The 14,637-nt window shown below is 47.3% G+C and overlaps 1 protein-coding gene across 1 annotated transcript in view; it reads left to right on the forward strand.

Annotated features, from left to right (window-relative positions):
- The first annotated feature begins 379 nt into the window (after positions 1-379).
- LOC138513460 (potassium voltage-gated channel subfamily A member 2-like) overlaps positions 380-14,637 on the forward strand; it is a 663,909-nt gene continuing 649,651 nt past the window's right edge. The window contains exon 1 of the mRNA XM_069628328.1: positions 380-4,199. Within this exon, the coding sequence (XP_069484429.1) occupies positions 819-2,636 (1,818 nt within the window). The 5' untranslated portion in view covers positions 380-818 and the 3' untranslated portion in view covers positions 2,637-4,199. The remainder of the gene's footprint in view (positions 4,200-14,637) is intronic.

Genomic DNA, 14,637 nt, shown 5'->3' on the forward strand with positions numbered 1-14,637 from the left:
TCTCCGTGTGCTCCCCACCTCCCCCTCCCTGGACTCCACTCTGGTACCTGTTGCCTGAAGGCAGCGTCCACCTCCTCCGACCCCGAACACATCACTGGTCTCTACCTCGGTACCTCACCTAGAGTCTGTGACTGGAAGCAGCGCCTCCCCCTCCGTGGACCCCACCCGTGTACCTGTCGCCCTTGAGGGCAGCTCCCCACTCCATCTCCTTGGACAGAACCCTGGTACCCGTATCCTGAAGGCAGCCCCCCACCATAGACCCTACCTCGGCACTGCACCCGTAGTCTGGGACTGGAGGTGCCCCGCCTCCCCCTCCGTGGTCCCCACCCTGGTGGTACCTGTCGCCCTTGCCTGGAGGGCGGCAGCGCCGCTCGCTCTGCCCAGCCCAGCCGCCGGCTCTGCCCCTGGAGGAGGAGGAGGGGGTGGCAGTGGGCGGAGGATAAGCCGCCGGGAGATAGAGGTGAACAGATTGCTCGCCGGAGAGGGATGCGTCTGCTTCAAAGGGATGCCTGGTTACTATGGATGGAGGGAAAGCGCCTCTTTGACGTCAGGAATGATGATTGCTTTTTCATCCGGGTCCCCTCTCCCTCCTCTCCTCGCCTGATTTGGTGCTCGTAAACATTAGGGGCTTGAGCGAGTCCTACTTTTTTGCTGCCGTTTTCTCGATTTCGGCGGCCGTGCAGGCAGCTCAGCCTTGCCTCCCCCCTCCTTGCCACCTGTGACTGGTCCATGAAGTGCCAGCTTGGGGAGCCGTGGGAGGAGGACGGCCGCTGACCCAGCAGCATGCCCATGGCAGGAGGGTCTCTGCTTGAGCCGGCATGGAGATTGCGCTGGTGACTCTGGAGAGCAGAGGGGCTGGCACGGCGCGGGCCGCTAGCGACAGGGAGGATGCCATGGCAGGGAGGGCGCCCGGCAGGATGGACCTTCTTCAGATCCCCACGGCACCATCTTGGCTGAACGTTTACAGCAAAGACGACGAAGAAGAGGGGCTGTGCCAGCATCAGCAGCAGACCCAGGGGATCGGGGGAGGGGGGGAGGGGGGAGGAGGAGGTGGTGCCACCGCCGCCGCCGCTGGTTGTGGTGTGGGCGAGAGGATGTTCAACCACCCTGGCAGCCAGAATGCCGTCGAGACGGTGATCCGCCTGGAGGAGGACGACTCGCATGCCCACCTGCACCACCACCCCGATGAGGAGGAACACCACTTCGATATGGGTATCATGGACCACGAGAGCAGCCAGCGGGTCATCATCAACATCGCCGGCCTGAGGTTCGAGACCCAGCTCTCCACGCTCAACCAGTTCCCGGACACCCTGCTGGGGGACCCCGAGAAGCGGATGCGCTTCTTCGACCCCCTGAGGAATGAGTACTTTTTTGACCGGAACCGGCCCAGCTTCGACGGCATCCTCTACTTCTACCAGTCCGGGGGCAAGATCCGGCGGCCCGTGAACGTGTCCATCGATGTCTTCGCGGACGAGATCCGCTTCTACGAGTTGGGCGAAGAGGCGATGGAGCGGTTCCGGGAGGACGAGGGCTTCCTGAAGGAGGAGGAGAAGCCCCTGCCCCAGAACGAGTTCCAGAGGCAGGTGTGGCTTATCTTTGAGTACCCGGAGAGCTCCAGCTCGGCGCGGGGCATCGCCATCGTGTCCGTGCTAGTCATCCTCATCTCCATCATCACCTTCTGCCTGGAGACCCTGCCCGAGTTCCGGGACGAGAGCGACCAGCCTCAGTCCCTGAGCAAGTCGCAGAACGGAACGCTGGTCCCCTCGGGTCCCCCCAGCAGCCTGACCGACCCCTTCTTCATCATCGAGACCACCTGTGTGATCTGGTTCACTTTCGAACTGCTGGTGCGCTTCTTCGCCTGCCCGAGTAAGTCGGAGTTCTCCAAGAACATCATGAACATCATTGACATCGTGGCCATCTTCCCTTACTTCATCACCCTGGGCACGGAGCTGGCCGAGCAGCAGACCAACAACGGGCAGCAGGCCATGTCCCTGGCCATCCTCCGGGTCATCCGGCTGGTGCGCGTCTTCCGCATCTTCAAGCTGTCCCGGCACTCCAAGGGGCTGCAGATCCTGGGCCAGACATTGAAGGCCAGCATGCGGGAGCTGGGGCTCCTCATCTTCTTCCTCTTCATCGGGGTCATCCTCTTCTCCAGCGCCGTCTACTTCGCCGAGGCCGACGACCCCGAGTCCCACTTCTCCAGCATCCCCGACGCCTTCTGGTGGGCCGTGGTGACTATGACCACAGTGGGCTACGGGGACATGAGGCCCGTGACCGTGGGGGGCAAGATCGTGGGCTCCCTGTGCGCCATCGCCGGCGTGCTGACCATCGCCCTCCCCGTGCCCGTCATAGTCTCCAACTTCAACTACTTCTACCACCGGGAGACCGACCACGAGGAGCAGGTGATCCTCAAGGAGGAGCCCAGCAGCGGGCAGGGCAGCTGCGCCGAGGAGCTCAAGAAGAGCCCGAGCAGGGGCTCCCTGAGCAAGCCCGGCCTGCACACGGACCCCACGGAGGGCATTAACAACGGCACGGGCTCCCTGGAGAAGACCAACCTCAAGGCCAAGAGCAACGTGGACCTGCGCAAGTCCCTCTACGCCCTGTGCCTGGACACCAGCAGGGAGACGGACTTGTAAAAGGCACTGTAAACAGACACTAGAGAGAGCGCCCTCTAGAGGTAGCAGCTGCACAGTGTTTTCTTTGGGGACATTTCTTTTGTAAAACTTCCCCAACCAGTATTTCGAGTCATGCATATATTTTATAAACCTCGAGGTCCCCGGAGAGATCCACTCCCCCCTGACCCCCCACACCCGTGGCATAAAGATACTTAATTTATTTTTTAACGTAAACGGCTGAGGTACTCTGCAGGAGGCACGGGTGCCGTCCTTGTCGCAAACACATTTGGGGTGTCAGGTATCAGTTCTGAGCTCAAACAAGTGACGTGTGAAGAGGATATTTTCGTGGCGACTGAATGGATTTTGTTTTGTACTGTAGTTCGAAAGTAACTAAATACTACTATAGATGTATACGCCTATCTATATATATATTACATATATAGATATGCATATACATGTGTAAATATACACACAGACTACACGCACGCACTCATACTGACATGCAGGTGAACACCCATAAGGGTTATTATTTTTTGTGTGAATTTTTTGTCACTAAAGCACTTAAAATGTCCAGTACGTTGACTTAACTATTTTCGGGCGTTACACTTATCGTGAACAAAAAAAAAAGAAAAATGGTTTCTCTAGTATGTGCAGTGAATTTTGGTGCTTTTTATTCTAGAGGGAAACCATTGTTTCTGAACACAAAAGACATTCTTGTACGTTTATATATGTGAGCCTTAATTTATTAAATATTGTAGATATATTTCCTTACGAAGATATTTTATTAAAGAGCTGACTGGTCCAGAATTCCTTAAAGTTCAGGGCTCTTTCTTTTCATAGACAGCAAAGCAGGCCCCAGGGAAAGTTGGGCCCTTTTGTTTTTTTACTTAGTGGTTTGGTGTTGGTACGTTACTTTAGTTGTACTTGGCCTTTTGGTTTGTGTGTTCCACACCGTGATATTACGGCACGCTCTGGAGCTGTGCATTCATTCTGATGCACAGATGGAAGCTGGTATGGAGTGAGCCACCTAGGGCGCAAAGCGCAATAAAAGCTCCACTGTTTGCATTCACCCTAGAAATCCCAGTCTGACGTTTGGGGCAATATTCGGCTGACTTGCATAGAACACATTTCCTCCTGGGTGAGGGGATCTGGAGTTAATCCGTACCTAACCAATTTCAGTTGTTCGAAGCTGCTTCTTGGAATTCAGCGCATACCTCTGATCTCACTATCAAACAAGCGGGCCCATTTTCAGAGCGCTGGGCGCCCCCTTTGATCCAATTTTTTTTTGGGGGGCATCTTTTTGTCCGTGCCATGGATTTTGTACAGTTCGTAGTTCCCTGTTAACAGCGGGCGTGGGATGGTCCCAGGCGATGGAGATGCGCGCCAATCCTTGGCGTCGCCTACGGATTGGCAACTGGATGTGGAGAATGTCTTCCTTTCTTTGGGGGCGAATTTCTCAAGTTTTTATTGTAACTCTTGAGCCAATGGAGTGCGGTCAACGCTTTCCCACCTTCGACGACCATGCACGCCAGCCTCCTTTGCGAGATGCCCAAACCTCGAGCAATCTGCCGGTCAGCTTGAAAGGTTGGTGGTTTATATTCAATTCTCTCTTCTCAGCAAATATCTTTCAGATTTTTTTTAATAGATTCACTGTAAAAAAAAAAATCGACAATATGTATGTGCTTGTGCCTATTATCAAAGAATTGTCTCAGATTTTGGTGAGTGCTCCTGTGTCAAAAACAACCACACTCTACTGACTTAAAACTAGGGAAACCAAACATTCTTTTACTCTGGAGCGTGTTCTTTAGAAGAATGTTTGAACTGGAGGTTTGTAACTTTGCTTTGCCTACCACGTTAAGATATTTCTCATATTGGTTGGAAAATGAATGTCTAGCAAGCCTCGCCAACATAGTATGAAACTATGCGTTTGCATTAGCATGTTGACCATGGGTTGAAAAGAACTCGATGTGACCTAGCAGTTCGGGCCACAGTGCCTTGCGGTGGGACCAAGCCTGATTTGCATATGGTCTTTCCTCTTCTGTAATGGCTGGGAAGGCTGAAAAACAATTGTCTCAAAGGTTGCTCAGAGCTGTGCTCGTGGTTATGTTTTGTTCAAAACCCTCCAGCCACATCAAATTTTATTTTTGCTGTAGTCATCCCGAGTGGGACGGTTATGCTCATATGTGAGTCCCGAGCCTGCTAGGCCAAGAGACCTAAGCTACTTCTCACTGATGATGCCCAACAAGGCCGAAACATGTCCGGGGATGCTTGTGGTCTCGTGCAGAAGGGATGTGACCTAATGGTCTGGACTGGACTGCCCCTTTTGGGGTGGGACCAAGTCTGATTTGCATATGGTCTTTCCCCTTCTGTAAAGGCTTGGCAGGCTGAACAACGATGGTCCGGAGGGTTGCCCAGAGATTTGCCTGTGGTTATGATTTGTTCAAAACCTTCCAGCAATCAACTTTTGGTTTTGCTGTTGTCAAAAAGATCTGAGTCATTGACTCTGCAAGTAGACAGCGTACTCATACTTTCAATAATTGCACAACCGTGCATTGTTATGTGTATTAATAGGCTTTTATACTGGACCAAATCACCACTGTAGTAGTCTCAGAGCACTGGGCTTTTTCCACAGAGTGCCAAAGTGTGGGGGTCCACATCCCTCTAGGGGTATCCAGAACTTAGCCTGTTCAAGGAAAGAAATTCATTGGGGCAAAATAAGAGGGGGATAGATGCTACACACACAGGTCCTAATTCCACGGATCAGGGCCACAAGGAGGGAAGGATGCAACAGGGAAGAATCTTTGTGATAGCATGGGTGTGTACCATGAGGTGGACTATTTTTCTGAAAAAGGCAGGAGGTGGATATGTCCCTAACTGTTGGAATAATTGGGTTTTGTTTACAAGGTGCAGATATGGAGAATTGTAAGTTAGTGTAAAATATAAATGTTGGATGCGTGAGGGACTCTAGACAATGTCTCAGGCAATCCTGGATGTTCTGGCACTTATTTGCCCGGGAATTTTACACATTGCACCAAAGGCCAAACTCTCGAATGTTAACTCTGTGATGGACAAGCCTGAGCAAAGAGTGGCATAGTCAAGAATGCTCTGTATAGAACAGGGAATGTTGTTTGTAACAGAAGGAAAGCAATGGAATGGTCTAAGTTCTATGGTTACATTTTTGTTATGCTATGTTACGTTGACTTATACCGTGCACCGGTACCATAGCATGATCTTCAGGTGCTCACATGGCTCGATAAGAAAGAGGGTGGGCCAAGTTAGTGGGGGAAGAGGGATAGGCTAGAGGTTGTGCTCAACTGTTGAGGGTTGCAGAACCAAGAGAAACTGGCTTCTGCACGTGCCAGCTAAGTGAGTTTCATTGTGTGCACTGGCTTGCTGTATCCACAGGGGTAATGCCCATTGTCTGGGATTGTTTGCTGTGTGCAAATGTTTGTTATGTTGGAGGAGTGTTTTGTGTGTTTCGTGTGTAAGTTGGCTGGGCCTCAGGGTGTGTGTGGTACTGGGAGGTTTGGAAGAGTGGTTAGTACATTGGATGCCCTCAAATATCTTCTGAGTGCACCAGGGGAAACCATGAGCAGATTTAAAGTCAGGTGGGCATTATGTAAATATTCATTTTCCTGCAAAAAGTTTTCAGTGCGAGCATCGTTTTCAAATGTTGGACTGTACCTCCAGGAGTTTTTCGTTTTGTTTTTATTGCCCACCTGTTATTTTGTAATTGGGGGAAGCACACTGAAAAAGGGGCCACTCTACAGCATTTTCAGAAATACTGCCCATTCCAATATGGCAGATTTTGGTCTGTGTGTGGAAATTAAATTATCACTGTCTTGATACATGAAATGGATACCAACAACAATGGTATTGTGTTGTTTTTTTTGCATTTATATAGCGCTACGAACGCTCAGGTGTCTGAGCGCTGCTTATTATTACCCATGGTGTGTGGTGCTCATTTATGGACCTTCAGAAGGATGAAAGGCTGAGTTTGGCCCTGCCGGGATTCAAACCTGCGTCAGCAGGCTGTGCACGGATGTCAAAGCGAGCGCTCTTCTATCTGACTTGGTCTGCACACAGAAGCCCAACTGGGGTAGCTGGAAATGACAAGAAGCAAAACAGTGTCCTATCGAGAAATCAAATGGCTTTAGAAGTGTAACCAATAGGTTTGAGTTAAATAAGTTTGCAGGTGCCAACACATAAAGGTCCGAGTAAAGTAAAGGACCTGGATCGACATAACAAGGAAGACCAAACCATGTGACTGATGTCGACGATTGTTGCACACTGCCCAGGGCTGGAAACGAGCCAGTGTACAACAGGTGACAGCCAACAAGTGCGTGTCTCAATACTTTTTTTGAAAAGTAGGTCAACCATAGACTGCCCTCTCATAGGATAAACACGACCGGCAGCTTTACAGGGTGCAGACAGATGAAAACAGCGCCCGCGCTCTATTTAAAGCCACCAAGCAGGGACTGCAGCGAAAATCGATCTCGCTTCAACTCACATCAGTGCCTGCCAGCGCCGGCCACCGAGGCCTGGGTACACTTCATTATGCCACTGAGATGAAGCTGTAATGCTTGATAGGGCTTGGCACCTTGTCATGCCTACAGGTAGCGTGCATATATGTTTAGGCGCGGGCCTGCAGTTCATGGGAGACTGGAGGTGTCTTTTCACGCCCCCTGCCCGCCCACATCTCATCTCTTCTCGCTGCACCCTGCCCGCCCACATCTCATCTCTTCTCGCTGCACCCTGCCTGTGCCATCCGTGTATGGGTTTCCATGCTGCTCCTGCTTGTTGATAACCGGAACCAAGGCGATTCGACAGTGTAAATCGAATTTCGTGCGAGCACACGGCGGGAATGATGCTTTTCTTGAAACTGGTCAATCCTTTAAATGACCGCTGTCAGCAAACACTCAGAAAAAAGGCACACTCTATGTGTACATGTACTTCCCGAGGCGTACGCCATACATACAGAGTCACCCACTCTTATCAACTTTACCCACAAAATGGAGGATGCTTAATGTAAACACAGCGACCTTCCACACGCTAAAATCAAGTGTTGGCGCACACAAGTTTGACCCATTTGACAGCTCTCGTGCTAAGAGGTGTGAACGCTGATTTGTCTCCTCCGAACACATCGGATAGAATCTCAGGAGCTACAACCAAAAGACTAGCTAGCCCCCAGTCCCGACAGTTCCAATATTAGCGTAGCCCCAGGTCATTTCCAGACCTAGCAACACCCCTGCCCATAACTTTCACCCCCAACCCCCTCCCGCTTCCAGCACAATGAATGTCAAAGCCTTTGGCAGATCCCAGCTCAGATTTCTGCGAGCAAATCTCCTAATCCTCTCCCTGGCTGCATCACAGCCCAGTGGGCGGAGTGTGACGGGCAGAAGGCATCGGTCGCCACCACGCTCCGTTTACATGGCCTCCAAAAAGATGGAGGGAGAGCCGAAGTGTTTCTCCCACGCTAGCTCCAAGGCAAGAGTCACACACACCCCGAGAGATGCACTGGAGGGTTGGTTTCTGGACGAGGAGGCTCTGTACAGATCATTCCCAGGACAGTGAAGCCTTTGGGCCTGCTGCTGGTGCTGCTTTGGGACTACATTTCCCGAACCCAGCGGCCTCATCTAAAGATCACACTTCTTTGCGCTGTATCCGAATCCCCTTGTTTACCACAGTGATGCTGTATAGCAGGGGTCTCTAACCTTTGGTTCTCCAGATGTTTTGGACTGCAACTCCCATGATATCTGCCTGTTGACTATGCTGGTTAGGAATGATGCGAGTTGTAGTCCAAAACATCTGGAGAGCCAAAGGTTGAAGACCCCTGCTGCATTGCAAATCAATTCAAGTAATTCACCATTTAGTTTAGCCTTTTAGGTGGCAATTAAGCACCAACTATCTGCAGAAACTATCGCGGTAGAGTAAAATAGGAGGCAGAGCAGGGACAGCACGTCTAGTGCTGTTGTTTATTCACCCACCCTGTCACTCCCCATGGCCTTGCTAGTGCATGTGGCCATTTCCACTACCCGCCTCTTACGGTCCAACATCCCTCCGTTCGCTGCTCCTGGGATCTCTTTGAGCTAGCAGTATCAAACAGTAGCCTCAAACTTTCTCCTGTCAAGGGCCTGACAGTGTTGTTTCAAAGCAGTCATCCGAGAGTGAATGACTTATATTCAGCTGCAAATGTGCTACTGGTGTAATACTGATGTCTTAGGCATCTGTGCCTCCAGCTACTTGATGTCAAATCAGGAAGTGTGTCCCCACATCTGTTCCTAGCACTGAAATCCTGTTAAAATGAAACATAGGCAAATCCAACACTGTTGTCTTGTGTTTTGGGATTAGGTAGTTGTTTGCCTGGCAATGTTATCAAATGGCCGGGTTAAACCATTTCCCCCACTTTTGTCTTCTTATGGCTGGGTAGTACCATTTGGCTGTACCGGGCAAATAACTATCCCACACCTACCGGAAAGCCAAAACTGTTAGCTTTGCCAATGCTTGTTTCTAACAAACCAAAGAAGGGGCTCAACACATGTGTGTCTCAAGGCTCAACAAGGCAAGGGGTGAGGGTGGAACAATCCTACTAGGCCTTGTGCATTCAGATCGTGCAAGTGCAGCTATCCTCCCTGCCCCCAATAGGAACCCAATGGTGTTCTATAGGCCAGGTAACTAAATACTAAATGCCAGCTATCGCACAGGCAGATAACAGGAAAGCAGAGCAGAGCGGCTGGGTAACTAAGCTTCCTGACCTTCTTGCCATCAGGAAACAGTTCTCCAGTTCCTTAACCAGAAGGATGCTGTTCCTTGCAACGTTATGCTCTGTGTGTTAATCAGAGCTAAAGTGTGTTGCTGTAAAAATGTGATGCCTTGCTGCTTTGGCTGTCAACAGCCAAGCGAATGAACTCATTTGTGCATGCCTCCTCTTCTGATTTTACATTTTTCTCCTTGCTGTTATATCAGACATTGAAATTGGAGCAACATATGTGTTACCATTGATATTATTTGTGTATCAGCGTTAATGTATTTAGCACATACAGTATTGGCTCTTCAAGGCATGTATATATTGATCCGCACTCAAATTGTAATATCACACACACACACGCCCAGATAAAGACGGGTACAATAAACGAAACCACTTTATTATACATAGATATAGGAAATCAAGCATGTTAGCATGCTGGGAATGCTAGACATGCTGCTTTTATGTATGTCAGCCTTGAGTTTGTTTTATGCTGTATTATTTGCATTGCTATTTAACGGGGTTGTGCATTTTATGTAAGTCTTGATGTCTAGCGCCTTGATACCGGATTGCCAATGAGAAGTTTTGATTTTAATACATACTTTTACTACTACTGCTACTTCTATATGGAGTCTTTTTTTATGGGAGAACTATCTAAACAAAACACATTTTCTTGTGCAGTCATTGCAAAAATTCAAATCCATTAGGGAATTATACAGCAGACAACATTTTGAAATGCAGTCTTGATAAGCCCTGTCATATTTTTTTGTTATCGTCCAGAGTGAGAAGTTTTAATCCTGGCAGCCAATCGGGACATAGGGGGTCATTATGAGTTGGGCGGTAAGGGATACCGGTCACCGGTAAGGAGACCGGTGCCGGTAATCCCTTACCGCCCAATTCTGAGGTCCCTTAGCGGGAACCGTAAAGGACGTGTGGTCTGACCACACGTCCTTTACGGGTCCCGCTAAGGGACCAGGGCGCTAATTACGGGCCTGCTATTAGCTATTGCTATTAGCAGGCCCGTAATTACCGCCTTCCCCATTCCCATTGAGCCCTATGGGGGCTCAAATGGGAATGGGGAATGGCTGGTTGAATGGGGAGTTACCGGGTCCTCCAGGGTCGGAATGACCCAGTAAGTCCCCATCCAACTAGACCGGACCCGGACCCGGACCCGGTATTGGAGGCAGCCATGGCGCTAATAGCGCCATGGCTGCCTCCAATCTCGGAATGAGGCCCATAGTCATTCTGGAGAATAATCCCTGCAATGACCATGGCTCCTGGTGGCTGTAAGGATGCCACTTGCCGCTCCGGGTGCTAACAATCTCACTCCTCATTCTCAGCACTTACCTTGCCCTCATAGAATGTCCTCTGCCCACCACCTCACCTGCCACCGCAGTGCCTCGATATTTCCTCTTCTGGGGCTACAAAGCGAGAACAGACTATGCTGGCATTGTGCCCGGGGACCACTTGTTACGCAGCCCACTTGAAATTGTATTTCTTGCTTTTCAGCTCTCCTTTTATACATTAGGTTAATACCCAGGCATCATACTGAGGTTGGGTGCTAATATTTCCAAAAGCCATTGCTGCTGGGTAATATGGTTAGTTAAGCAGCCCTTGACTGCGCACATAAATCAGACTTCAAGTCATATCATTGCCCATATTCTTTCTTAGCAAAAGGCTTCACTGCTTACATATGAATCTAAGAAGCGGGATAGTTAGGGTCAGAAAGAAAGACACCTTCGGATTCTTCATTCAAATATATTGTTCCCAAAGTACTTTGAAGAAAGAGAACGAAGAAAAATAGAGAAAGAACTGGCGGATTGAACTCTGAAAAACAGAACTGTGTCCAGATGTCAGAAACATGAAGGCATTATTATGTTTTTATTTTTTTTTTTAAATTGTTTTATTGCGTTTATGTTACAAAAGATATACCTTACACAACATCAATCAAAACTTTCAATCAACATTCAGTTACACTAATATTCCTAAGATTGCACAACACTACATGTCATACAGACATTACAATCACAAATTCGATTAGATCATATCCATTCCTTATTCTAAACCCTTTACATTCTATTCATAACTTTGATTCGTATTAATAACACCCTATAGAAAACACTGAACATCATTAATAAAACACGAGCAAGAAGTGCCTTCCCTTGCTCCAACATTGTGCATAATGCACAACAAATCTTGATAAGAAATGTCCCCAATTTCCCCTAAACATCGCCAAACAAGACCACATATCCACAGCCAGATGAACCAACCACTGGCTCCCCATCCGAGAACGCATAGTTTTCTAAATATTAGCACTAACCCACAAATGTGCCAACACTGGCCCCCGTCTACCTATCCAAAAAGTTCTCGAAGGCCCAATCAACCACGCCCACCCGAGTTGCCTACTCACACTCACTCGTCACCGCCAGATATAGATGTCATAAATCAGGAGGTAACAGCTTCTCTGTGATCGCTGCCAAATCCTGGAACGCCCTCCCACTGGCCTTAAGATCAGATGACTCCTATTGGTCCTTCCGCAGGCTACTCAAACCCTGGCTTTTTTCCAAAGACATCCAAAACCAACAAATGACTGTACATCGTCCCTCAAACTCAGTCCTGAAGCTGTGCCACTCCACCCTGCCTTTATTACCCACAGTGCACCTGCAACATACTGTACTAACGACGACTATAACCTGTGGTACCACAGATACTACCCACACCGATAACTGCCTTGAACCATACCCGTATCTCCTGTCCTATAAATGACTTTTACGACTGTAAAATGTAACCTTGCTGTAACTGAACCTCTTGTAACCAGCGCCCAGATGGCCCCTGGTTCGGCGTGCGTTATAAATTACTAAAATAAATAAATAAGAGATACAGAGATTTGATTACCCATAATTAATGTATAACAAAGATCATTGCTAATCACAGCCGAAGTAGAGTGAACAAAAGTACGTAGACATTTTAGCCTATTTTCCGAAATTTCCTTGCATTCCATTTTTAAATGATAAAGCAAGCAAGTCCATGCAACCCTTTTAACGTAATCTAGATATCCTTAATTCTTTCCGAATCTTTAAACCTGGTGCCATAATTTCCAGTGTCGGCAAGCAGTGCAGTCGGAACTTTAAGAACCAATGTTGCGCATGCTGTGAAGGAAATGTTTTCAAATACACTCAGGTTTACCCATTCAAGAAGTGGAAAACCCTGACATCACCGTATGATTTGAGTCTTAACAGATCCTCAGAGTCGGTGATCTTATCCCATCTTTTTATTGTCTTTTTCAATACCAAATGGGGCACACAACCATCAATTTCAATTTCCTTCAAGACATTCTTAAATTTTTCTCAAAATGACAACAAAAAGAGTTAAAATTCGGACTCAACATATTTATCACAGGTGTAAAAATGCCACCCTCAGCAGCATGCATTGTATAAAATGAGATACTTCTAGACAGATATTGGGATCACCAAAATTGTAGACCTAACGCGAGCCTAATGATACTAATAGGTACTGATGTAGGAATTCTTAATACTTCTTTCAGAATACAACTATTTCCTATTTGTGAGATGAAGTAGTTCTATTCCATACAAATCTAGAGGTGACACCTTCATTCTGTAGAAGTCAGTCATTGTGGTAAGAGAAAAGGCACACAACCTCACCTTAACCAATTTCACCAGGGAGGAACACATTTTAGCATTCACCTCTGTTTTACTTGTCGGCCTTTCCTGAAGTTTTTTGGTAGAAAACAAATAACCTAAATAACAAAATGTGTCCACTTCCTCCAGACGTATATCATGAATTGTCCATGTTTATCCTTTTCCCTTACGTTTATTTGGAATTGTCATCAGCCTAGATTTTGTTGGATTACTGAAAAGTTTATTTTGTTCCAAGTAGTGAGCTACTCCATCCAAGGAACGTTGTCGTCCCGCAGGGGTAAAATCTAAAAGAATTAAATCATCAGCACAAGCAATACAATTGGTCTTTTAAGTGCAGCACCTGGGAGGGTAGCCCAGCTGTTCTTTACTTTTGTCCCACAGATCCGAAGCATAGAGGTCAAAAAGTGTAGGCACGAGCACACACCCTTGATGCACTCTTTGGTTGCCAGAAATTTAATCGAAAAAAATTTGTCGACAGGACATTTGGTGGTCGAAACCATTTGGTCGAAAACCAAATGGTCGAATTTTTTTTATTTTTTATTTTCACAATTTTTTTTATTTTTTTGGGGGGTCCCCCCTCAAACCCCCTTTTTTTTCTAAAAAAAAACCCCTTTTTTCCCTAAACTACAACCTAAAAAATATATAGATAAAAAAAAAAAATTTGACCATTTGGTTTTCGACCAAATTACGTCGACCAAATGTCTTTCGACGAAATGACTTTCGACGAAATGTCCGGACACCGCACTCTTTTATTCTCCCCAATGCTTCCTGAGAGATCTCCCTCAATATGTATGCTCACTCTTATGGTATTGCTAGAAAAAAGATTAGTAACATTCTTAACAAACCGTTGCCCCACTTAGACAATTTTTCCCATAAAATGTTGCCGTCTACGGTATCAAAAACAAGGAAAGTTGTAGTGATGATGCCACAAATAATGATCTTCTTGTGTCATTTCCAGCTTGAGCCAAACAAGAGGATACAACAAACCCATTCATTGCCGTGCCTATGCCTTTCCTGTAACACATTTGTAAATGATAATGATATATTATTTATAGAGCGCCTTAACCCAAAGCGCTTTACAGAGCACATGTTTACATACAATATCACCCAACGAAAATTGGTACTCATTTATCGACCGCGGAAGGACGAAAGGCTGAGTTAGCCATGCTGGGATTCAAACTAGCGACCTGGAGATCACACTCAGATCGCATCAGCGAGCGCTCAACCCGCTGAGCTATCTTACCTAGAATATCTCTAGATTCTCCACCCATTTTGTTAGATCCTTAAGTATAATGTTTGCTAATATTTTGGAAGAAACATCAATTAGCGAGCTAAGCCTACAACTCGGCGGATTGTTTCTAAAACCTCTTTTAAAAAATAGGAACAACAATTGCTTGCTGGCACAAAGGAGGACACATTCCTTCAAATAAAAAAAAAAAAAGGAGTAAACAGACGAAAAAGAATGTTGCGCCATAAAACGGGATTCTTTTTTAACAAGGAGTTCAACATGCCATCAGCTCCATTAGCTCTCGAATTTTTTCTTTTTCAATCGTGAGTGTGATGTCATCTTTGTTGAATTCGTAATCCCACCTACCTTGTTTATACAAAGGAGTCGGGG

The sequence above is a fragment of the Ambystoma mexicanum genome, chromosome 12 (assembly GCF_040938575.1).
Source record: "Ambystoma mexicanum isolate Mex_15411 chromosome 12, UKY_AmexF1_1, whole genome shotgun sequence".
Classification (NCBI taxonomy): Eukaryota; Metazoa; Chordata; class Amphibia; order Caudata; family Ambystomatidae; genus Ambystoma; species Ambystoma mexicanum.